Here is a 26,286-nt window from a genome sequence, read left to right as displayed (position 1 = left end):
ATTATTTGGTTGATCCAAGCAAGAATTTCCCCAAGTCGTCGATATTTGCTCAGAAAAATATTTCTACCAAAACAACTTCAAAAGATCTTGTTAAAACTCAAAAGGAATAATTCACACAGTGATAGAAAGCCCTAGAAATTCAAACAAGAACTCACCAGGTCTAAAACATCAACAATTCTCAAATCCAAATATAGATGCAAATGAGTAGCTATAGATCCAGACAACTAATGAATTCAACAAGCATTTAACACCAAGTAGAAATTATAAGCACATGATGATACACATTACCATAATAAACTGAAAAGACATCGTAGTATAACCCCAAAGTCTTTGCTTTTATTGCACAAGAAAAATTATAGAGCTTCAAAGCCAGTACACTATCCAAAGATCAAATGTATTACAATGAGGGGCATATGCTTCCTTAAATAGAAAAAAAATGAGAACTCTAGAGACTCTTCCAAGTGAAAAACGACTAGATCCATGAAGGTGCAGAAATTTGACTTGATCTTTGCTGATTAAATGCTTGATCCATGTCAAAATAATTTCCACTGTTGATTGCTCGAGAAAAAATTCGAATTCCTTGATGGTGCCTTTTTCTTTGGTCCAAAAAATATTTTTTTGACTTTTTCTCTTCGGAAAATCCCCATTCACTTAACCAACTTGGACCATAAATTCGATTTTCATTAAAAAATCATTTGTTTTTTTCTTCTTCTTCCTGGAAATTAATTTCAATTTTCTATACCAAAAATATTTCCTTGAATTTTTGCTTGCTTGACTTGTGGAGATTCCCTTCTTGGAAATTTTCTAGACCAAAAATATTTCCTTGAATTTTTGCTTGCTTGATTTGTGGAGATTCCCTTCTTGGAAAGTGCGCATTCCATTTTTTAATATTTTTCACTGGGAGAGAATTTATTTTTCTCTCATTCTTATTTTCTGACCATTTTTTTCTAATGTTTTTGCCGCTTTTTGCCAGATAACAAAAAAAAAAAAAAAATTTAACTCAAAATTAATTAATTTTCTGGCTTAGGATTTTAATTTATTTTGGCCAGAAAAATTAATTAATTGACACTAAAGGGTATTGTTAAAAAAAATTCACCCTTGAATATTTTAGGCATGGTGTCTAAATATGAGGGACCATGCACCAAAATATTTTTTATATCAAGATATTACAATTAATTCAACCCTTGAAAGGGGAAAACACCCATTCGTTATAGACTCCCAATATAATACCTAATTCTACGACTTCAATATGATCTAGTAGACCAAGTGATTTGTAATAATAATAATTTAGCCAATTATTCCCAAATCACTTTTACAAAGATTCGAATAGATCACTAGGACTCACCTAAGATCTTGATGACAAATTCCTCCCTAGCTTGGGGGTGAGGTTAGAGGAAATAAATTTGTCGATCATCCATGTTTAGAAACAAAGATGAATTAATTAGTGAGACGAAAAACCTCCTAGGATGAAAATCGTCTCCAAAATAGTAGGCTTACCTAGGTTGTTACATACATATGGTCTTACTAGCATCATTTACATTAAAACCTTTGCAGAATGGGTTTACAACTCTGACAAAACGACGACTAATAATGATGAATCTAGGATGATCTGAATGCTCGAGCATGATGGAATTCCTCTGAGAAAATGTGTACTGCTATAGAGTAGTTGACACAGAGTTGTCAACATCGTCCTTGCTTAACTTGCAACCAATCACCATCAGAGTGCTAACTGGTTTGCAATCTTCCATTTGGAACCTCTTCAACATTTCTTTGATGTACTTGGATTGACAAATAAATATGCCATCATCTTCTTGAGATATCTGGAGTCCCAAGAAGAAAGTCAACTCACCAAGTAAAGACATCTCAAATTCACTTTGCATATCATTTGCTAACTTCTTACCCAACCTGTTAACATTGCTTCCAAAGATGATATCATCCACATACACCTCAATGAGAATCAAGTTGTCTTGTTCAACTTTTATATATAAGTTGTTATCGACACTTACCTTTTTTGAATCCTTGTTTCTGCAAGTACCTGTCCAGATAGGCATACCATGCTCTAAGAGCCTTTTTAGGACCATACAGAGCTTTCTTCAACCTACAAACATAATCTTTCTTGTCGGTAAGCATAAATCCTTCAAGCTGCGCTATGTAGACTTCTTCTAATTCTCCATTCAAAAAGGTTGATTTGATGTCCATCTGATACACCTTAACTTTCTCGAACAAACATAGGCCAAGAACATCCTAATAACTTCCATCCTGGCCACTAGTGCAAATGTCTCTTCAAAATCTCTTCGTTCAAACTGCACATATTTTTTACAAACCAATCTTGCTTTGTCTCTGGCTAAGTTGCAGGAAACGTGGGTCCAGGGTCCGTTTCCGTATGGAAACGAAATAGAAACATGGAAACCCGTACGGTACGGCTCAGAAACTCGTTTCCGGCCGTACTGGCACGTTTCTCGAGGAGGAAACATGGCCAGTACGGCCGGAAACGAGTTTCCGGGCCGTACGTCGGAGTTTCCTCTTGTAACTTTGACTTTTTCTTGTATTTTTTTTTTTTTTTTTAAATTTTTTCGCTTCTAATTTTTTAGTGGGCGACTTAAATATCCTCTAGATGCTTCTAGATGTCTCTCAAGTTATAAAAAAAGGATTTTTGTGAGTGAGGCAGTTGAATGTTCAAGCCTATGGCCCTAGTGTTGATATGCAGTTCATGTTAATGTTAAATTCTTAAAGTAAAAGTGATATTTTCCTTTATTTTTCATTTTCATCCTTTTACTTAAATTTTTAACATTACCATGAAACGACTCAGGATGTTTGAGAGTGGTTTCGCCCTCATTGGATTTCATATGGAGGAAGTAGAATTTTATATCTCACTCAAAATCCAATAGACTTATTTGTTTTTCAGGATTTCCGGATTGGGGGGATTGCAATGTTTCCATTGGATTTTGTCATGTACTAGGGTATGGAACTTATATTTAATCAAGAGAACCAAGCCCTCTATACATGGGAGACTCCCAATAATCAAGAGCATGTAGGGTACTAGGGTATGAAACTTGTATTTAATCAAGAGCACTAGGGTCGTTCGACTATGTAGGAGGAGACTCCCAATCAAGCACGAGACAAGAAATTAGAAATTTCTCATGGCTGATTTTGGATATTTCTATTTTCATTATGTGCTCATTCATGAGTAAATGTGATGTAAATTTAGAGACTTGTAGTTTATGCATTGACAATTGACAATTTAATCATAATGTAATAAATTAGAATGTATCATATATGCTTTATGATTGCACATATTTCTTAAATGTTCTCATATATATATATATATATTGCATTTAGGGGGGTCACGTTTCGTACCCGTGCCCGTTTCCCCGTTTCGTGCAACTTAGGTCTCTGGTTACTTGTCCATCTTCATTCAACTTGTTCTTGAAGACCCATTTTGTGCCAATAACATTTTTTGTTCTTGGCCTTGGAACCAATTCCCATGTGTCTTTCTTTTCAACGTGATCCAATTCTTCTTCCATGGCCTTGATCTAGTGTTCTTCATGGCTAGCTTCTTCAAAGTTGCTAGGTTCGAATGTGGATAGTAAAGCGATGGTGCCTACTCATTGTTTTCTTGATTGGTAGTTAACTCCTTTTGTTCTTTTGCTTCTTTTTCCTTTACTTTTCCTTCTTGCTTTGGTTCTTCTATTTCTTGTTTCTCTGAAGATGGGCCTCCTTGCTTGTCCTTTTGTCCACGAACTTCATCAAATGTTACATTGATGCTTTCAACTATCTTGTTGAGTCTCAAATTATAGCATTTGTATGCCTTGTTTTTTTGTGAGTACCCAACAAATATCCCTTCGTCTACTCAAGAATCAAATTTTCCGATCTTCTTGTCTTCCCTCTTTATGTAGCGTCTACTTCTAAGGATTTTGAAAAGCTTGATGGTTGCTAGTCTCCCTTTCCATAACTCATATGGGGTCTTGTGACAGTCGTTGCTAAGCATTCCTTTGTTTTTAATGTGCACAATTGTCTCCACTGCTTGAACCCATAAGACATCGCTTAATTTGGAATCATTCAACATGGTCCTAGCCATTTCTTCTACCATTTTGTTTTTTCTTTCAGCGACTCCATTTTGTTGTGGTGTCCTATTTGCCGAGAATTGTCTTTTAATCCCTTGTTCTTCACAATAGTGTTGGAATTCTTTGGATGTAAATTCTCCTCCATTATCAGATCTTAGACTCTTGGTCTCTTTGTAAATTCCGAAACAATCAAATGCTTATGAATTTTTCTTCAGAAAACTTAACACCATCATTTTGGTATAATCGTCGATCATTAATATGAAGTATTGTTCACCATCCAATCCTTTGGTTCTCATTTATCCACATAGATTGATGTGTACCAATTCTAATGGTTTTGATGTGGAATGTTCCTTGGTCTTGAACTGAACTCTTGTCTGTTTTTCATACCTATAGTGCTTACATGAGGTGCTAGTTGGTTTTGAGATCTCTGGAATTTCTCTCACAACTTCCTTTTTACTAATTCTGACTAGGTTGTCAAAGTTCATGTGTCCCATCCTTTTGTGCCAGAGCCAACTTTCATCCTCTTTAGCCAAAAAACAACCTTCCTTTCCAATCTCATCCAAGGTGTATATATCATTTGGATTTCTTGTTGTTGTCGCCACCAACCTACCTGATTTCTCCCTTCTTATTTCACATTTCTTTGATTCAAACAACAATGTGTGCCCTTGATCACACATTTGAATCACACTTAGTAGAGTGCGGTTCAAGTTGTCAATGAGTAACACATCTTTTGTTGTGGCATTCTTTCTTCTGAGCTTAATTTTACTCTTTCCTATCACCTTTGCAGAGCCATCATTTCCAAATGAGACTGTTCCATCGCTATCTTCTTCCAGAGATACGGATTTTTTCTTATCCCTTGTCATATGTGTTGAGCAACCACTATCAATATACCATACACTTTTATTGCTTTGTGCTTTTAGAGCAATTGCACAACTCTCATTTTTCTTCTTCCAAACTTTTGAAGGAACGTTTATAACGTGCTATGGTTCCCTTGGAGGAGTGGTTAGCCTGCAGTATTTAGCCAGATGTCCAAAGTTGTTGCATTTGTAGCATTCTACTTCATTGCTCAAGTATCCGAACCTGTTATTACTTTGTTTGTAATCTTCTTGATATTTTCTAGGATAATCATTCCTGGAGTAGCTTCCAAGGTTACTTCTATTGCTGACATAAGCTTTACAATTTACAGCCTTATGTCCAAATTTTTTGCGAGAATAACATACACCAGGGAAGATAGATTGATATGTGGGAGGAGATCTTTGTGGTACAGTTCTTTAGAGACTCTCCTTTGTAGATTGTTGATTTCACATCTTCTAATCTTTGGAAGCATGCGTTCCTCTTCCTTGATAGGTTCCTTGGCGATATCTGCATAGGTCTTTTGTTTAGTGTCTTTTGACTTGGACCTTGAACCTTTAATGAATACGGGCTTATATCCTAATCCCGTCTTGTCATCACATGATCTTTGACTAATGATAATGTCATCCAACACTTTGGTGTTGTTTGCGAAATTCTGTTGGATATTCCTCTTTTGTGCTTCCTTTCGTAGTGAGACTATCTCTGCTTCCAAAGTCTTCTTTGTCTGGGTGCTTTCTTCCAATTCCCATTTGAGTGTTTCTTCAATTTTCTTGGGCTACTCTTGCTGCACTTTTAGATTGATGATAATCTTTTCTGATTCTTTAGACCTTTTGTTGAGACTTTTAACGTGTTTCTTTAGTTCACTGAATTCGGCTTCCAGCGTCTCGACATTCCTTCTTTCTACGTTTAGGTTCTTTAAGGCGCTGGTAAGTTCTCTTTCAAAATCTATGTGAGCTTATTACAATGTATTCTTCTTCATCAAATAATTATACTTCAGAAATTCAACCAATGGCAGCAAAGAGAAAGAAGAGATCACAATGAACAATATTGAAAGACACCAATGCTTAGGTCAAAGACCAGGGCAAAGTCCCACAAAGGGGAAAACCCAACCAAGCTTTTCCTTAGAGAGATCCAACAATACATCTAGACATAGATAATACTAAGCACAAGATGGCATCCACAAGTGCTAAGTCTCAAATGTAAGTGTCTGCAACACAATGTCAACTAGCTGTCCAATAGAGTGTCCACAAAGGGGAAAACCCAACCAAGCTTTTCCTGAGAGAGATCCTTCAACAATACATCTAGACATAAATAATACTAACCACAAGATGGCATCCACAAGTGCTAGGTCTCGAATGTAAGTGTCTGCAACACAATGTCAACAAGCTGTCCAATAGAGTGTCCAACGAGTTCACCACTGAGAGGCTGATCCTCTCACCATACCACAGAAGACAAGGCTCGAATAATATATCTCCTTAAGCTTAGGTCTTGAAGAGAATCACAATCAGATTAGAGCTCAGATCTAGGCTTAGATCTCGGCCTAGTTTTAGTTAAGAACATAATAGAGTTATGATAATGAGCAGATCTTGGTCACCAGACTCAGATCACAAGTATAATAATCAAATCTCGGTCACCAGACTTCAGATCATAAGTATAATAAGAAGATCTCGGTCATTGAATTCGGATAATAAGTGTAATGAGTAGATTTCAAACCTTTGACTTTAGATCATAAGTATATTAAGAAAATCTCGGTCACTGACTTCATAAGTGTAATGAGCAAATCTCAAACCTATGACTTCATGTCATAATAATCAAATTTCGGTCACCAGAATTCAGATCATAAGTATAATAAGAAGATCTCGGTCATTGACATCGGATAATAAGTGTAATGAGTAGATTTCAAACCTTTGACTTTAGATCATAAGTATATTAAGAAAATCTCGGTCACTGACTTCATATCATAAGTGTAATGAGCAAATCTCAAACCTATGACTTTAGGTCATAAATATAATGAGCAGATCTCTAATCACTGATTTTAGATCGTAAATGTAATGAGCAGATCTACGGATCTCAGATAAATTTACATAGGAGAGCAGATGAGTAAGGTATGTGTGTTCGAATTACATACCAAGGAGAGCGAATTAACCTTCTATATAGCCATCATGTGATCCGAATGAGCGAGTTTCTAGGCTAGCCAATTAGCCATCATGTGATGCAAATGAGTGAGTTTCTAGGCAAGCCAACTAGCTATCATGTGATCCAAATGAGAGAGTTTCAAGGCAAGCCAACTAGCCATCATGTGAGTTTCTAGGTAAGTCAACTTGATCATCTAGAAGAGCCAGCGTAGCACTTTTGGAGCCACTTGAAATTATAAATAAAATAATAAATTTGTTTTTCTCACTTACAATGAAAATAAATAATTTTATGAAGACTGACCATAGCTACAATTTCAACACTCCCTCTTACCATCAACAATAGTTCATTGCCACCAGCATCAAACACCCAGTACCAAATCACCATGGTATTATCCATGCATGGTCTCCCTAATTGACATCAATCAGTGTCTCATAACCATGGTACCATCATATCCATACATAGTCTACGAAAGAGACATAACAATCAACTAGTTAGCTTTTGGTAGCAATGGACAAGTGTTCTAGTCTCTATGGTGTTTAAGAGGCTAAGGAACACATTCTCTCCAATACCCAGGAAAGGTTTCACAAGAAACACCTCAATTAGATAAATTAACCAATTATTAATTATTTTCCTAAGTCTAATGTAGGAAAACTTGTTAATTGAATCAGAGTAATTGAGGAAAATCGATTTTTCTCTAGAGACTGCCGAAAAAGTCACTTTATGGGGTCAAGATGATCTTAGCCATTGATTGTGATTAGATCATGGCCGTTGGTTGCTCAACTAGAGATTATAAGAGCAAGTCGATGGGGTTTGGAGAGCACACTTGAGCAGTTCGACTTACCCATTTGCAACAAATTAGCAAAGGTGTAGTTGAAGTAGAGGGAGACACCAGCAATGAGGTTTCAACAAAGAATTTGGGAGAATATTTCCAGAGAAGATTTCCATAGATTTTCTAGCATTCTAATTATAGGAAGGGAGGTCGAATTATTTTGCAGAAAGGTCGTACCAGGCAATGTGAGTTATCCATTGCACAGTTCTGGGCAGTAGATCGATTTCCAATTGTTGGAGATAGGTTCTGGAGGAAGTGCGAGTTGCAGGCAGATGAAGGGGTTGCAGGAACAAAGTTCCAGTAGCAACTCAAGTTCCAGTTGACCCGTATGCATTTCCAATTGTTAGTGCGTGTTGCAGGCAAGAGTGCTAATTGCACTGAGGTTGTCGAAACTATTTTGCAGAGGAAACATTGAGTTTCCAGATTTATTTTGGCAGTGGAGAAATTTACCAGAGCTTTGCCAGTGTCAGCCAAGCAGTTGATGTACTCTCATATTTGCTGAAGAATAATAATAATATAAACACTCATTTGCAGAACTGGTTTCCTACATTGGGGTTTTTCCATGGACTATTGTCCAAAATTTTTGGCGCTGTTTATTTTATGTGTGTATTATTTTCTCAGTTTCTATATTTATTTGTGAAGATTGCAGTAGTGAATTAATCATTATTTGCTCTAATAATTTTTGAAGACAAATAAACTACATAAGTTAGAAGATTAAATTTTGGTTGCTGCAATTAAGGAAATTTCATACTAGTACTTCATAACTAGATTACTACCATATCCATGCATGATAACAAGAAGCTCTCTTTGAAATGAGATCCGAGCTAGATGCTAGGAGGCTCCTATACAATCAAATAACCTCTAAATTCATTTTCCTATACAAATCACTGTACTTGACACAAGGACTACATCCCTATTCTTGTCATAGTACAAGACATAGGAAAATGTCCATCTTCGTATACAGGTCAGTGTACTAGACATAAGGACTACAACCCTATTCAGGTCACAGTACAAGACACAGGAATATGCGCACAGGACCAGTGTCCCTAATCAGGTCATGGTACAAGACACATGGATCATATCCCTATACATGTCATAGTACAAGACACAGGGAGAATGTCTGTCCAAGATGCTGTCATCAAACCATTCTTCCTATATAGGTCTCATTGACACAGGGGCTACAGTGCTATACAGGTCAATGTGACACAGGGAGAATACCATGATCTAGGAAGATCACTGCTCCTTTTCGGCCAAAGAGGCATGCTCCACAAGTCCTAACTTTTCTTTGAAGTACACGAATTTTCCTTTGGGGAGAGGCTTCATCAAAATATCAGCTGATTGTTCATTAGTGGAGATGTACTGGAGCTTCACTGCTCCTTTTTGCACCATATCATGAATAGATACCCGATGCCAATATATTTTGACTTGCCATGGAAAACTTGATTCTTTGACAACTTTATACAACTTTGATTATCATAGAAGATCAGTGTGGCTTCCAACATCTCTGATCAAACAAATCGACAAGTAATTTCCGAAGCCAAATTGCTTCTTGAGTCACTGCACACGGTGCTATGTATTCAGCCTTAGCTGAACTTAGTGCCACAGAAGATTGTTTTCTGCTCATCCAAGAAACCATAGCAGAGCTTAGACAGAATCATCCACCAGTTGTACTCTTTCCATCTTTAGTATTTCCGACCCAATCTGAGTTAGAGAATCCCTGCAACTTGATCTCATTACCTACAACAAACTTCAGGAAATAGTCAGCAGTACCACAAAGATATCTAAGAACATGCTTTGCTGCAATCTAGTGATCATGTTTGAGCGCCATCTGGAATTGACTCAGTGTGTTTACTGCAAAGCATTGAAGCAAATGTCTGGTTGAGTATGGACCAAGTATATTAATATACCAGTCAGCTGCCTGTGCATGAATGGATCAATGGAATGAGAATCAAATCCCCTGAGCTTCCTTATATTTGTTATCATGGGAGTTGCCATGGGCTTGCATTCCAACATCCAAACTTCTGTAGGATCTTGATTACGTACTTCCCTTGTCCAAGAAGAATTTCACCATTTTTTTTGCCAAACTTCCAAGCCTAAATAATAGTGCATCAGTTCAAGATCGATCATATTGAATTCTGCAGCCAACTTCCTCTTAGTTTGAGGAATGAGGTTCTCCACACCTGTCAGAAGCAAGTCATCTACATAAAGCAATAAGATCACAAGTTCATCCTTTACCACTTTGATATAGAGATTTGGATCAACTTCATTTTTCCTAAAACCAAGCCTTAACAAGTAAGCATCAATGTGAGAGTACCAAGCGCTAAGGGCTTGCTTTAGTCCATATAGAGCTTTCTTTAACCTGCATACATGAGGTTCTTTTCCATGAACCTCAAAACCTTGAGGTTGTTCTATGCATACCTTTTCCTCAATCACACCTTTGAGGAAAGCAATCTTCAAGTCCATTTGATGAATATTGCATCCCATAAATGTTGCAAGGGAGACAAGAACCCTGATTGTTGTACTTGGCAGTTGGAACAATTGTCTCATCATAATCTTCTCCCTCTTTCTAGAGGGCACAAATATTGGCCTTATATTTGTCAATGCTTCCATCTGTTGCATGTTTGATCTTGTATATCTATTTTGAAGTTACAACAGACTTCTTCTCCGGTCTTTGAACAATTTCCCATGCACCATTTTTCATGATTGATTGATATTGCTGACCATATGCTTCTTCATAAGTAGAAGGTTCAAAATTTATTAGCTTTGTTATGAATGGTGCATACCCAGAATAGTCTTAGGCCTCTTACTTTCGCTGGATGTGCTGTGGGGAGATGCATGTTCATCAACTTCCTTCATTGTAGACTTCAACTAAGCAGGCCTCTTTTTGATTTTTGCAACGGGAACAGGTCACAGGATCCACAGGTTCAGAAGGTCCTTTTGGTGCTTCCAAGTTATCAACTGGAAGTTCCAAGTTTTCTTCCTGGGGAGCCTCAGGTTCATCCCCTTTATCAGTGCCCATGGGGACTTCAGTAGACTTTTTAAATGCAACACTTTCATCAAAGGTGAAATCTTTGCTAAGTTCAATCTTTCTTTGCTCCCTCATGTAGATTCTGTAAGCTTTTGAGGATTCACTATATCCAACCTAGATACCCTTCTTGCCTGAGGGGTCCAACCTCTTTCTGTTGTCTTTAGTAATGTGAATACAGACATGCAACTAAAAATTCTCAGTTGACCTGATGAAGGTTTTTTACCAGTGAAGGCTTCTTTCAGAGTCATATGATTTACCACCTGATGAGGAATTCTATTTTGAATGTAAACAACAACTGTGATTGCTTCACCCCATAAGAACAAGGGGAGGTCTTGATCATGAAGCATAGCCCTGGAGGATTATTCATTTCATTTATTCTTCCTTTCTGCCAGCTCATTTTGTTGGGGATTGTAGGGAACTATGGACCCCCTCTTAATCCCTGCCTCCTTATAGAGAGCAATCATCTCCCTTTGTCAGATCCGAGGATCTTGATCTTCTTTCCAGATTGATTTTCGACTTGAGGCTTGAATTCCTGAAATCTGTCAAACACTTCATCTTTTGTTTTCATAAGATATACCCAAGACTTGTGAGAATAATCATCAATAAAGGATACATAGTAAAGGGCACCTGTAAGAGACTTTACAAATATTGTACCACAAACATCATAATGAATCAAGTCTAGAATTTCTTTAGTTCTATTTTCACTGTTTGGACAAACTTGCTTGACGTTCTTTTCTAGGGCACATCCTATGTAGACACCTTCATGATCAACTTTTAGTTTGGGCATGCTTGTTACCATATTACTCAAGGAGGGTAAAGCTTTGTAGTTAAGGTAAGCATACCTTATATGCTAAAGCTCACATGGATTGATATCATGATGAACAAGAGCTTGAAGAGGTTGACTTAGAAGTCTATAAAGTCTTCCTTCACGAACTCCAATGGTTCTAGCATTTTCTATACTATAGTCTTTGGGCCAAACCACTACTTTACCATCAATAAAAGCTACCATATCACCTTTATCTTCTAGACATGAAATAGAAACCAAGTTCTTTTTCAAACCTGGTACATAGAGGATGTTGTTGAGATGGACATTCCCACCAGATTCCAGCTTGATGGTTGAAGATCCAACACCCTTCATAAGAACTGGTATCGTCTCCAAGCTTGGCCTTGTGAGATGTCTTTGATTTTTAAAGACTTGATAGATTGTCACGATCCCCGTTCATGTGCAATGAGGCACCACTGTTAATAACCCACACTTTGTCATCATGAAAGGAACCTGAAAGAACAGAGCAGTAGAAGAAGTCTTTGTCTTCCTCATTCTTGGCTTTCTTGGAGTTTTCCACATCTTCAACTGTTGAGGCTTGGTATCTTCCTTTCCTCTTTTTGCCATATGATCTATTAGGAGTCTGTTGATAATATCGGCGATATTCGGAAATATCGCGATATTTTCGGCAAAACGATATATCGCCGAGAAAATATCGGCAAATATCGGAAAATATCGGCAAAATATCGCGATATTTTGAAAATATCGGCAAAATATCGGCTATATTTAAAAATTTGAAAAAATTATTTTTTATGCTTGCCGATATTTGCCGATATTTTGCTGATATTTTCGCCGATATTGCTGATAAGATATTTTCTGGACCCTCGCCGATATTTTGCCGATACCGATATTTTCAACACTGATTAGGACAATTGTTTTTGTAGTGACCATATTGATGACAACCATAGCATTGGATTTGGGATATATCTCTATTCCCTTGAAGAGTGTGTCTTTTACTTGAATTTTTTGAGCTTTGACTTTACCTTTTCGAATCCTAGCCTTTCCAGGATCATCCTCAGGTTGAGCAACTTCTCCTTTGACATACCGGAGAACATCATCTTCCTCTAAGACCAAATCGATTCTTTGCTTCCAAGCCTTAAAAGTTCCTATTCCATTAAGTTTGTTTCCTTCTTTGCAAGAAGGAGCCATAGCTTCACTGGCCTTAGACATAGAGATAAGAAACTTACTTGAGATGATAAAATGAACAAGGGCTTCTTCCAAGGGTCTCTCCAAGAGCTTCTTTCAAGGGCTTCTTCCAAAAAGTGATCTGCAACTTTATGCTTTCACTAAAGCTTTGATACCATTTTGAAAAACCAAGTATAAGATGTGCAAGCAATAAATCTGGTCGACTGATAATTATTTGTGAGCTTATTACAATTTATTCTTTTCCATCAAATAATCATACTTCAGAAATTCAACCAATAGCAGTAAAGAGAAAGAAGAGATCATAATGAACAATACCAAAAGACACCAATGTTTAGGTCAGAGACCAAGGTAAAACAGGGGAAAACCCAACCAAGCTTTTCTTTAGAGTGATCCTTCAACAGTACATCTAGACATAGATAATACTAACCACAAGATGGCATCCACAGGTGCTAAGTCTCCAATATAAATGTCTGCAACTAAACAAGTTGTCCAATAGAGTGTCCAACGAGTTCACCACCGAGAGGCTGATCCTCTCACCATACCACAGAAGGCAAAGCTCAGATAATAGATCTCTTGAAATTCAGACCTTGAATAAAATCACAATCAGATTAGAGTTCGGATCTAGGCTTAGATCTCGGCCTAGTCTTAGTCAGGTACAAAACAAACTTTTGATAATGAACAGATATTGGTCAACAGAGTTCAAATCACAAGTATAATAAGAAGATCTCGGTCACTGACTTAAGATCACAAGTGTAATGAGCAGATCTCGAACCTCTGACTTCAGATCATAAGTATAATGAGAAGATCTCTAATCACTGATTTCAAATCATAAATGTAATGAGCAGATCTATGGATCTCGGACCAATTCACATAGGAGGGCAGATGAGTAAGGTATGTGTGTTCGAATTGCATACCAAGGAGAGCGAATTAACCTCTCTATATAGCCATCACGTGATCCGAATGAGTGAGTTTCTAGGCAGGCTAACTAGCCATCATGTGATCTGAATGAGAGAGTTTCAAGGCAAGCCAACTAGCCATCATGTGATTCGAATGAGAGAGTTTCAAGGCAAGCCAACTAGTCATCATGTGAATTTCTAGGCAACAATAGAAGAAAAGCATACATAATGGAGACACCAAGATTTAGGTCAGAGACCAAGGAAAAACCTGACAAGGGGGGAACCCAACCAAATTCTTCTTCTTAGATATTTATCAAATGTTCAACTGAGATACAATATACAAATATCATGAGACATGAGTCTTTCATCATCATTCACATTAGGCCACCCAGAGCCAATCTTGGATCATACTAGATCCTTATAAGATAGCAGCAAACATACCTCTCAAGGAGATATTCACAAGCCCTCCTATTTTTGTCACGAGAATTACTGTCGACATTGTCATAAGCATCACTGTCATAGACATCACGGTCATAGATATCATGGTCATAGACATCACTGTCACACAGCGCTGTCATATATACTGTCACATCTGTCATAGAGACACTGTCACGATTGTCATAGAGGCAGTGTCACAACTGTCACACATCACTATCATGAAGGCACTATCACAATTGTCTCACACACTATCATGAAGGCACTGTCACAACTGTCAGACATCACTGTCATGAAGCATCAACACACATCATTTTAACAGGTAATTATGCCATATATCACTGTAATAGGAGTAACAAGTATCTCTGTCATTAGGACATGCCATGCATCTTTGCCATGCCATACATCATATGCATCATACTGTCATAAGGACAACCATGATATATCATTGTTATATAAGGACTGCCTAGTCATGTCATTGTTAAGAGAACACGACCATACAACTCTAATACATTGTTGATTTGTGGTAGCATCGTATGTGCTCTAGCCATGAAAATTGGTGGAGAGGCCAAAGCACATGAGATCTCCAAGACCTAGTAATGGTTTGGGGAAATTCCACCCAGTTGGAGAGATATTAAAATAATTAATATTTTTAATGGGGTTCCTAAGTCTAAAATTAGGAAAATTAAAATATTAATGAGTATTAATATAAAACTGGGTGAAAATGTTCTAAATGACATGGATCAAGCCAAATCTAATCTTGGCCGTTGATTAGAGACTTAATCTCGGCCGTTGAAGACTCAACAGGAAAAGTATAAGAGGAGGCTTGAGGGTCAGTTGGAGACACACACCAAGATTGATCAGTTAGTTCGATTTTATGGAGCGGGGCTTGTTGAGGAAATTCGAACAAGTGATCTGTTGCAGCGAGGTAGAGAAGCAAGGATAGTGGTTGAGGGTTAGTGCAGTGGCCAAAGACGCTGACACAGAGGCAGCAAGAGCTACGCAAAAGCTATGCAGAGGCAGCTGGAGACTGCACAAAGGTTGAGGGGCTTGTGTGGGTGACGCAAAAGGACAGAGAGCTGACACAGAGAGGCAGAAAGTTGACATAGAGGGTTCAGGAGTGACACTGAGGCTAGCAGGCTGACACAAAGACGAGAGGAAGCATGGGAAGGATTTTCGTCGGTCAGACTAGTTGAATATCTATCTTCGAGAAGAGGTATTACTGCCGTGTAACAATCTTTGTTGGGTGGGCCATTTTGGCACCCTAGTTGTACTCAAGAATCTACATCATAATAAAACCCTTGGAACTGCTGCACTAGTTTTCCTGCATTGGGTTTTTCCGGGGATGATTGTCCAAAAATAATGGTGTCCCTTGTGTGTTTGTCTAGTATTTCAGTTGATGATTTGTATATGAGTTAAGGCTACATTTGTGTTTATTTTCAGTATTTATATGTATAAATAACTTGTTAATGGAATAAACAAGTAGGTGAAATAAACCAGATAATGCAGTAGGGATTTCTAACGTGTCAGACTTAGAAATTTCAACATAGTATCAGAGCGTTGCAGATCACAGGTTGACTGAAGGCATCAACGATTTCGGGAATTTGCAGCAGTAGTAGCTGTCCTGAGAGACAGAGCTGCTCCTAAGCAAAAGGCAGTAGAGGAGTGACGCAGAGGGCCTGCGTCATCATTTCGAGCCAGAGAGAGGGCCAGAGCTGAGGCAGAGAGAGCCTTACGAAGAGCCACGTCATCCTACTTAGCCAAGTAGGCTTGACACAGTTGCCCAGAGGAGCGATTCAGCCTTTGCGGGATTGCGCAGAGCTGGAAGGCTCAGTTTCTTCAGTTGCCGGGGCCTAGAGAGCTGTGGGCAAATTGTGGTTGGGAAGCTGGTGGGGTGTTGTTTCTGTCGGAGCATAACAGTACCTAACGGGACAGAACCAAGGTAGAAGGAATCGTTGCCTTGACGAATTTCTAGCCAAGAAATCCAGATCCGAGTTGTAGTTGCAAAGAGGATTGGAGAGGAGCGATTTGACATTTTGCGGGAAGATTTCCACTAGGGAAATCATGACTTAGAGGGAGATTTCTAGGAGGGAAGTCGAAACTCAGAGGGAGTCCAAAAGAGGAGCAAAGATGGCAGTAAACGGACTGAGGGATCAGGACAAGTTGGACGGGGCTTCCAACTTTGTCATCTGGAAGGTTAGGATCTTGGCAGTCCTGGATAGACATCGCATCTAGGGCTTCGCCTTGAGAACCGTGGCTATCCCAGTCGACCTAGCTGATCGTGAAAAATATGAAGATGCGATGGCAAGGGCAAAGTGCATAATCCTTGATGGCATAAACGATTATGTCGTACCACATATTGTTGAAAAGAACACAACAAAGGAGATGTGGGATACTTTGACGACATTGTATCAGGGCACTTCCATGCAGTGGGAGATGTTATTGGAGAATTAATTGTGGTTGTATCAAATGCAGAAGGGGGAGCAGATAGATCTATACCTCCTCAGATTGCAGGAGATTCGTGATCAACTTACTTCCATAGGGGTCACGCCTGATCAGGAGTTCATGGTGAGGACCGCCCTGAATGTAGTCTCAGAGGAGTGGGAGACATTTGTCCGAGGCATTTTGGGCGGAGCTACTCTTCCAGGATGGGAAGAGATCAGACGGTTGACCAAGGCGGGGAGTAGTGGGAAGGGTAGTCGACTCAAGAAAGAGGAGGAGGATGTGGCTTTGGCATTTGCGGGACAACAAGGGAAGATGAAGAAGAAGGACATCTCCAAGGTAAAGTGCTTCCGTTGTGGGGAGCTAGGTCATTATGCATCCTAGTGTCCCAGAAAGAAGAACAAGGGAGAGACTTTCGACTCCAAGGCAGCTCTAGCTAAGGTGGAGAAAGAAGTCGAGATTGATGACGATTGTGCCATGAGTGCTCATGCACCTCTAGAGAAGAGGTGGGGTGACATCGAGCTGTAGTCATGAGGACTACAGAAGATGAGGGGCAAGATATTTGAGGTGCCCAAACTCTTGGATCATATCTAGCTACGGGAGCCCTTAAAAAGACAGTGGCAGGATGAGGGATGTTGAGTAGAAGCAAGATGTGATGGAGTGACAAAGCAGTGCTAGAGCTAGGATGTAGAGGTCTGGAGCAACGCAGTGGGGGTTGCAGTAGTGCGAGAGGCACAGAGATGGTTGCAACAGTGCGTGTTGAAGTTTCTGAGTTTACCTAATTTAGAAACCCTTCATGCACTTTTTCTGATTTATTCCTACCTACTTGTTATTTTTATTTAACAATTTATTTACAAAGTAAATACTGAAAATAAACACCAGTGCATGCTCAAAATATTACAGATCAACAACTAAAAGAAACAAGAACAAACACACCACATGACACCATTATTTTTGGACCAATGTCCCCGGAAAAACCCAATGTGGGAAAACCGGTGCATCTATCTGAGGGTTTTCTAATTAAGAAATATTAGAGTACAATCGGGGTGCCGTAACTGGCCTACCCAACAGAGAATTTCTTTAGCAGCTATACCTCATAGTTTGGGGGAAATCTCCTGGCTGAAAGCCCAGAAAACCCTTCCGATAGCACCTTAGCACAAAACTGCTCCTGCAACCCCAACGTCTGCCCAATCTGGACTGCGTCAGCCCCTCTCTGTCTAACACTGGCCTTGCGTCAGCCCCTCTCTGTCTAACACTGGCCCTGCGTCAGCCTTTCTTGGCTTGCGTCAGCCCTAGGAGGCCTTGCGTCAACTCTGGGAGCCTCTGCATCAGCGACGCTGGCCCCTTTGGTGCTCTGCGCAACACTTAGCTGCCTCTGCATGGTCCTGCGTGAGCCCTTGCTGGCTCTGCGTCACCCTCCTTAGCTGCTGCGCTGCTCTCCCAACACAATCTCTGCCTTCTTTGTTCTTCTATACTCAATGCCCCTCAGCTGCTCTCCCGATCACTAATTTTATCTCTCTTAGCAAAACCCCGCTCCAAAGAATAGAATGACTGATCATCTAGTGTACTTTCCAAGTGACCCTCAAGCCTCCTCTTATACTTTTCCTGTTGACATCTCAACAGCCGAGATTAAGTCCCTAATCAACGGCTAAGATTAAATCTGGCTTGATCCATGTCTTTTGGACCACTCTAACACAGATTCATATCAATACACATTAATATTTTATTTTCCCTAAGTTTAGACTTAGGGACTCCATTAAAAATATTAATTATTTTAATATCTCCTGATCTGTTTAGAATCTGCCCAAACCATTTCTGGGTATTGGAGATCTTATGTGCCCCAATCTCTCCACCAAATTTCGTGGCTAGAGCACATCTGATGCTACTCCAAATCAACACTCCCTTTTAGCGAGGACTGTGCTCTAACAATACTCCTCATTGAGTATTACTTTGATCATCCGACATCGGTACCTGTGCTGATGCTAGGCCTTCTTGCCCAACATCCTTTGCACTGCTGCCTCTTGTATTGCTGCCCATGGTTCTGCCATTGCTACTGCTGCATCTGTACGACAACTCCCTCTGCATCCGTGTTGCTGCTGGTCCTTTCTCCCAGCACTGCATCCGCACTGCACCTCCTCTCATCATGCTGCATTGCTGCCCACTGCTGCACTTTAACTCAGTTACTGAGAAGTAAGTAACTGATCTCCCAACTGACCTCCCTGTTGGGCTAGAAACACCCACTGATGCTAAAGCTCCCTTTGCTGCTGACAAGTGCTCCCTCTCTGACCTCTACGTTGCTGCAACAACTCCCTGCATCTCGCACCGCCTTCCTGCACTGGTGCAACACTCCTGTGCCTCTTGCACTGCTGCAGCGTGCTAGCTCTGCGCTGTCTCGGGACTCCTGCACTGTAGCTCTCTCTACCGCTCCATTCGCATCCGTCTCTACCCACTCAGCCAGTCCTGCTACTCCTTGTCGGGGCTCCCGTAGCAAGGTCTAATCCAAGAGGCTGGGTACCTCGAGGATCCTACCCCTCATTGCCTGTAGTCCATCTGACTACAGCTCGATGTCTCCCCACTTCCGCTCAAGTGGTGCATGTGCACTCATGGCACAGTCATCGTCTGTCAAAACTTCCTTCTCTTCCCATGCTGGCACTGCCTTAGTCTCGGAAGACTCTCCCTTACTCTTCTTCCTTGGGCACTGGGTCGCATAATGACCCATCTCCCCACAGTGGAAGCACTTGATCTTGGAGAGATATTTCTTCTTTCGCTTCTCCTGCTTTCCCTCAGATGCTAGGGCCACATCCTCCTCCTCCTGCTTGACCTTGATCCCTTTGCTGCTGCTACCTGTCTTTGACTGTCGTCTGATCTCTTCCTGGCGAAGAGCTGCCCACATCTCGTCCCAAGGTAGGAGAGTCCCTCTGCCCAGGATGCTCTGGACAAACACTTCCCACTCTTCTGAGACAACATTCAGGGCTGTCCTCACCATAAGCTCTTGATTTGGTGTCGCTCCTATAGCAGTCAACTGATCTCGGATCTCATTCAGTCCTCTGAGGAAGGAGTCAATCGATTGACCCTTCTTCATTTGATACGACCTCATCTGGTTCTCGAGCAACATTCTTCTCTGCACAGAAGTATGCTGGTACAGGTTCTTGAGAGCCTCCCACATCTCAACTGTCGTTTCCTTCTTGGCTATATGTGGTACCACATAATCCTTGACCCCGTTAAGGATAATGCACTTGGCCCTCGCAATCGCCTCCTCGTACTTGTCGTTATTATTGGGGTCGACTGGGATAGCTATAACCTTCAAGGCGAAGTTCTTGACATGATTCCTGTCAAGCACTAATAAGATTCTGGACTTCTAGACTGCGAAGTTCGATGCTCTGTCCAGTCTATCTTGGTCTCTTACCCCGTGTAGTGCCATGATGCTCCTCTACTTCCCTCCCGGAAGTTCTCTGTTCGACTCTGAGTCTCTACTTCCCGTCTGGAAGTTCTCTTCTGGACTCCCTCTCAGTCCTGATTTCCCTCCTGGAAATCCTTCTGCTGCTTGTTGAGATGTCCACTACTCTGATTGTCTTGTGCAACTGCACTGCTGATCCAGGTTCCTCGACTAGAAACCCTCGATAACAACTCCTCTGGCCCTGCTCTGTCAGGTACTGTCAAGATGCCCATTACTCTGATCGTCTTGTGCAACTGCACTGGTGATCCAGGTTCCTCGACTAGAAACCCTCGGTAACAACTCCTCTGGCCCTGCTCTGTCAGGTACTGTTTTGACTACAGTACCTCACCAGCTCCACTTTGCAATATTTCTGCAGCCTTCTAGACTCCAACAACTGCCTCTCTGTGAACTGCGTCAGTCCCTCTCTGCCTCACGTTGGCTCATGCGTTAGCCCTCTGGCTCTCTGCGTTAGCAATGTTGGCGTCTCTGAGGCTCTGTGTAGTTCTCGGCTTCTTCTGCGTGGCTTTGGCTGGCTTTGCGTCACACTTCCTTGGCTTCTGCGCTGCTAGAAACAACTTTTGTCACCTCGGGACAGCTGTTTTCTGCTGCTATTGCTCCGCTCGACTGATGTCTTTTAGTCCTCCTGTGATCTGCAATCACGCTCTGATACCATGTTGAAGTTTCTAAGTTTACTTAATTTAGAAACCCTTCATGCACTTTTTTTGATTTATTCCTACCTACTTGTTATTTTTCTTTAACAAGTTATTTGCAAAGTAAATACTGAAAATAAACACCAGTGCATCCTCAACATATTAGAGATTAGCAACTAAAAGAAACAAGAACAAACACACCACATGACACCATTTTTTTTGGACCAATGTCCTTGGAAAAACCTAATGCGGGAAAACCAGTGCAGCTATCTGAGGGTTTTCTTATTAAGGAATATCAGAGTACAATTTGGGTGTCGTAACTGGCCTATCCAACAGAGAATTTCCTTAGCAGCTATACCTCACAGTTTGGGAGAAATCTTTTGGTTGAAATTGCGGAAAACCCTTCCGACAATTCCTCAGCACAAATCTGCTCCTGCAACCCCAACGTCTGCCCAATCTGGACTCCGTCAACCCCTCTCTGTCTCACACTGGCCCCACGTCAGCCCCAGGAGGCCCTGCGTCATTTTTGGGAGCCTTTGCGTCAGCTACGCTAGTTCCTCTGGTGCTCTGGGCAACACTTGGTTGCCTCTGCGTGGCCTTGCGTGAGCCCTTGCTGGCTCTGCGTCACCCTCCTTAGCTGTTGTGCTGCTCACCTAGCACAATCTTTGCCTTCTCTGTTCTTCTGTACTCAGAACCCATTCCTCAGCCTTGGCAGAACATGTAGGTAAAACAAACCACCATATATGCCTTGAAAACACAAAAGTCATTGCAAATGAAAAACACCATTTCAAGCGTAAAGTCCGAGAAGCTCTTGAGATCATAAAACACCCACATAACCTCAACAGGGATGGAGGCCTAGAAATTAGTAAGAATTGGACCTCACTCCTCACCCCCATGGATTAAAATGACCCTTCCTTTCTTCTTACCTTCTTTGCTTTAGATCTAATCGACTCCTCTCCTAACCATATAAAACTTTTATTACATTAACAATCATATAAGCCTAAGAATCTCAACATTAATAATACATTAACCTCCTAAGTAACTAAAAACTTGGAAGAATTAAATAAAATAAATTTATTGCATAAACAATTCACTTATACTTAAAACCAATATAAATAATGTATTCAAGCAATTAATAATACTTTATAATATATCCAATAAATAAATAAATAAAATAAAATAAAATTACAATTAATTATAAAGATCTTTAATTATAAAATAACTTTATAAAATTACAATTAATTATAAATTACAATAAATTGAAAATTAAAAATAATTAATTATAAATCAGAAACAATTATAAATTACAACGAACACTAAAACAAATATAAACAATATATTCAAGCAATTAATTAATTAATTAAAAATTACAATTAATTATAAAGAACTTTAATTATAAAAGAACTTTATAATATATCGGAGAAATTGCAATTAATCATAAATTACAATTTATTAAAAATTACAATAAATTAAAAATTACAAATAATTAATTATAAATCACAATTAATTATAAATTACAATTAATTATAAAAGAACTTTATAATAAATCAGAAAAATTATAAGAATATAGTAAATAGTAAAAATCTTGTTCATTCAAACCATAGGTTAGTCGGCTCACATGATTGACATCTCACACAACCATAACCATATTTATCACTACTGTCTCTCTTCTTTGTAAATCAAGTCCTGATGATGAGTCTTGGTCTAGACTCGAAACGTCGACAAAGCAAAAATGAAAACTGTGGAATATCCGAATTCAGATTCCAAAAAACCACACCACAAAAATCTACAATCCATAATTCTATCTCTCTTAGCAAAACCCTGCTTTAGAGAATAGAATGACTGATCATCTGGTGTACTCTCCAAGTGACCCTCAAGCCTCCTCTTATACTTTTCTTGTTGACATCTCAATGGCCGAGAAAGTCCCTAATCAACGTCTAAGATTAGATTTGGCTTGATCCATGTTTTTTGGACCACTCTAACATAGATTCATATTAATACACATTAATATTTTACTTTCCCTAAGTTTAGACTTGGGGACTCTATTAAAAATATTAATTATTTTAATATCCCCTGATTTGTTTAGAATCTGCCCAAACCCTTTCTGGGTATAGGAGATCTTATGTGCCCCAACCTCTCCGCCAAATTTTGTGGCTAGAGCACATCCGCTGCTACCCCAAATCAACAGTGCGAGAGGCACATAAGTGTTTGTAGCAGTGCGAGAGGAACAAAGGTGGTTGCAACAGCGCATTGGGGGCATAAGATAGCAACAGAGGTAGCTTTAGCATTAGGAGGCTTCCGAATTGGCAAAGAATGTCAGGATTTGGGTAGATCAGTTACTTACATCTCAGTAACTGAGTTGCAATGCAACAGTTAGCACTAGCAGTGCTATGGGCAGCATGGGCAACATATTGAGAGGGAGTTGTAGTACAGATGTGGCAGTGGTAGTGTCAGTGTGATGGGCAACAATACAGGGAGCAGCAGTACAGATGATATTGGGCAGCAGGCCAAGCATCAACACAAGTACCGGTGCGGAAGGATCAGTGTGATGTTCGGTGGTGGAGCATTACTAGAGCACATTCCTTGCTAAGAGGGAGTGTTGATTTGTGGTAGCATCAAATGTGCTCTAGCCATGAAAATTGGTGGAGAGGCTAAGGCACATAAGATCTCCAAGACCTAGAAATGGTTTAGGGAAATTCCACCCGGTTAGAGAGATGTTAAAATAATTAATATTTTTAATGGGGTTCCTAAGTCTAAAATTAGGAAAATTAAAATATTAATGGGTATTAATATTAAATTGGGTGAGAATGTTCTAAATAAAATGGATCAAGCCAAATCTAATCTTAGCCATTGATTAGAGACTTAATCTCGACTGTTGAAGACTCAATAGGAAAAGTATAAGAGGAGGCTTGAGGGTAAGTTGGAGACACACCAAGATTGATCAGTCAGTTCGATTTTCTGGAGCGAGGCTTGCTGAGAAAATTCAAACAAGTGATATGTTGCAGCGAGGGGTAGTGAGTACATAGTGGAGAGGCAGGGATAGTGACTGAGGGTTAGTGCAGTGGCCAAAGAGGCTAACGCAGAGGCAGCTGGAGATTGCGTAGAGGGTGAGGGGCTTGCGTGGGTGACATAGAAGGCTAGAGTGCTGACGCAGAGAGGCAAAAGGCTGACGCAAAGGGTTCACGAGTGATGTTGAGGCTAGAAGGGCTGACGCAGAGCCGAGAGGAAGCGCCAGAAGGATTTTCGTGGGGCAGACTAGCTGAATATCTGTCTCTGAGAAGAGGTATTACTGCCGTGTAACAATCTCTGTTGGGTGAGCCATTTCGGCACCCTAGTTGTACTCAAGAATCTGCATAATAATAAAACCCTCAAAATTGCTACACCGGTTTTCCTGCATTGGGTTTTTCTGGGGACGATTGTCCAAAAATAACGGTGTCCCTTGTGTGTTTGTCTATTATTTCAGTTGTTGATCTGTATATGAGTTAAGGTTGCATTTGTGTTTATTTTCAGCATTTATATGTATAAATAACTTGTTAATGGAATAAACAAGTAGGTGAAATAAACCAGATAATGCGGTAGGGATTTCTAAGGTGTCAAACTTAGAAATTTAAACATACATCACTATCAGGAGAACACTTAATATCATAGCCATACAACATTGTCATATATATAGGATAGAAGATGACTCCTCAACCTGCTCAACCCACAGTCCATAGATCTGCAATTTTCCTCCTCAAGTAGCACAAATCTAGGACTCTCTTGTTCAGCTACCAATAGTTCATAGGACATACACATTGTTCATGGGCTGCTCCAAGCACTGCTCAAGACCAGACATACCATACTACGTTACCTTGTAGAGAAACACTCATACACACCTCTTAAGATGTCATCAAGTAACGTGATTTTTGTGCACTTAAGTTCTGAGATTACTCGGCCTTGTTTAGGGCATCATAATAGTCCATGTTAGTCCTCAAATTTATCCACAAAAAAACCCTTCCAGACCTGTGTTGTCTCTCAAGCAAATTTGGCCCTAAGACTAGGTCTATTCCAGCCTCAAACCCACAATTTCTTGGGCAAGTAACCATTAAAACATTTGGAGAAACCCTCTCAGCTAAAATGCGCTTCAGATATGCAATGGAGAAACAAACTTAGACAAAACTTCAGGACTGCTTTTAATTGATATAACAACTTCACTTGAAAATAATTCATGTACCTTATGTGTTCAGCCACTGATGTACCTGAACATGCTTTGAACCTGCTTGCTTCCAAGAATTTGTCTGAGGATGTCTATTTGCAATACTGATCTGACCTCTGCTGATTAACCTTCACTGCTCTTATCTTTGTTAGTACTAATACACAGCGCCTTAAGCCTTAGTTGACCAAGCAAAAAAGCTAGAAAGACTGTCATCATAAATACAGGCTGAGCCAGCCCATAGTAGCATTTAGGGTTTTCAAGGTCTGTAACAATTCAAATTAAATATTTAATGCAAAAACAGTATTAGATGGCAATACCATCACAAAATCTGCTCTCTGAAATGACTAGCCATCTGTGGCTGGGCAGAGCCTAGGTTATCTATCACTGCTAAACCTACCCTATATGGTCTTGGTTCTTGCCACAACTGGATAAGGTGGTCCATGCTAGGCAAGTCGACATGAAATTTTAGCCTTCTCAATGGCAATCTAATGTTGGCAAAACACCCAAGGGATTCGAGTATTTTATATGCTTTTGCACTAAATTTCCTTCTTTGATTCATTGACAGTCTTTGATGGCTACGAACAGTACGGAGAAAGTTCATTCATTCTTATTGATTCTAATATAAGTACTAGGATCTGTATGGCTAGGTTGTCCTCACTAAAGAGTCTGATGCATTCAAGGATAATCTATTTGTAAAATCTTGTATTATAAAAGGTTATGTTTATAGTAAGATGAAGATTGAGAAGACTGTTAAAGAAAAGTCTTCTTTAAAATGGTCTGCGAGTTAAACATGTTATCAACTTATCTGAAATATTGATGTCTCAGCGGCCTTCTTATTTGTACTTGTTTGCAGGCATAATCTGGCCAATAATAGTTACAACACCAAGATTAAGCTAGAAGGTGTTGGTACAGGTGGTCTTGACATGGTAAGGTTATTCTTTTGTTATTTGCCACAATTTGCATTAGATAAATAGAATTTTCTGGAGGTTCATTTGCCTTCTTGTACTTAGATGTTTGAAATTCCTTTGGTATACACGTTTAAAATATGATTTATGACAGAACATACATCAACCATTTTTTGATATAATTCCCGTGATTCTATCCCTTCTACGTTTCATCTTTTTCTCTTTCCTTCAGGTGGGGTGTGAAGAGGAACTTGCAAAGAATGAAGAGATTTTTATAAGTTAAAACACAGAGAATGATTTTATTCGTAGATTCATTGGCATATATTCATTGCCTGCATTGTCCTTTCATGGCATGTGTAGTATTTAAATTGGAAACTTGTTTCGGTTAGTCAACACTCTGCAAGACCATGTTGCATTTTTTCATGGTTTTAATGGCTAGACTTAGTCGG

The 26,286-nt window shown here is 39.8% G+C and overlaps 1 protein-coding gene across 2 annotated transcripts in view; it reads left to right on the top strand.

The window, feature by feature from the left end:
• Positions 1-26,286, top strand: part of LOC149148414 (histone deacetylase 19-like) — a 108,508-nt gene that overhangs the window by 81,578 nt on the left and 644 nt on the right. For both annotated transcript variants that reach the window (XM_089438061.1, XM_089438060.1), the window contains exon 7: positions 25,786-25,858. In XM_089438061.1, the coding sequence (XP_089294187.1) occupies positions 25,786-25,858 (73 nt within the window). The remainder of the gene's footprint in view (positions 1-25,785; positions 25,859-26,286) is intronic.

This window comes from Pinus tabuliformis, chromosome 9 (assembly GCF_031772625.1).
Source record: "Pinus tabuliformis cultivar Carrire ecotype Pingquan chromosome 9, CPIR1, whole genome shotgun sequence".
NCBI classification, from domain to species: Eukaryota; Viridiplantae; Streptophyta; class Pinopsida; order Pinales; family Pinaceae; genus Pinus; species Pinus tabuliformis.
This window is presented reverse-complemented; position numbering and strand designations above follow the sequence as displayed.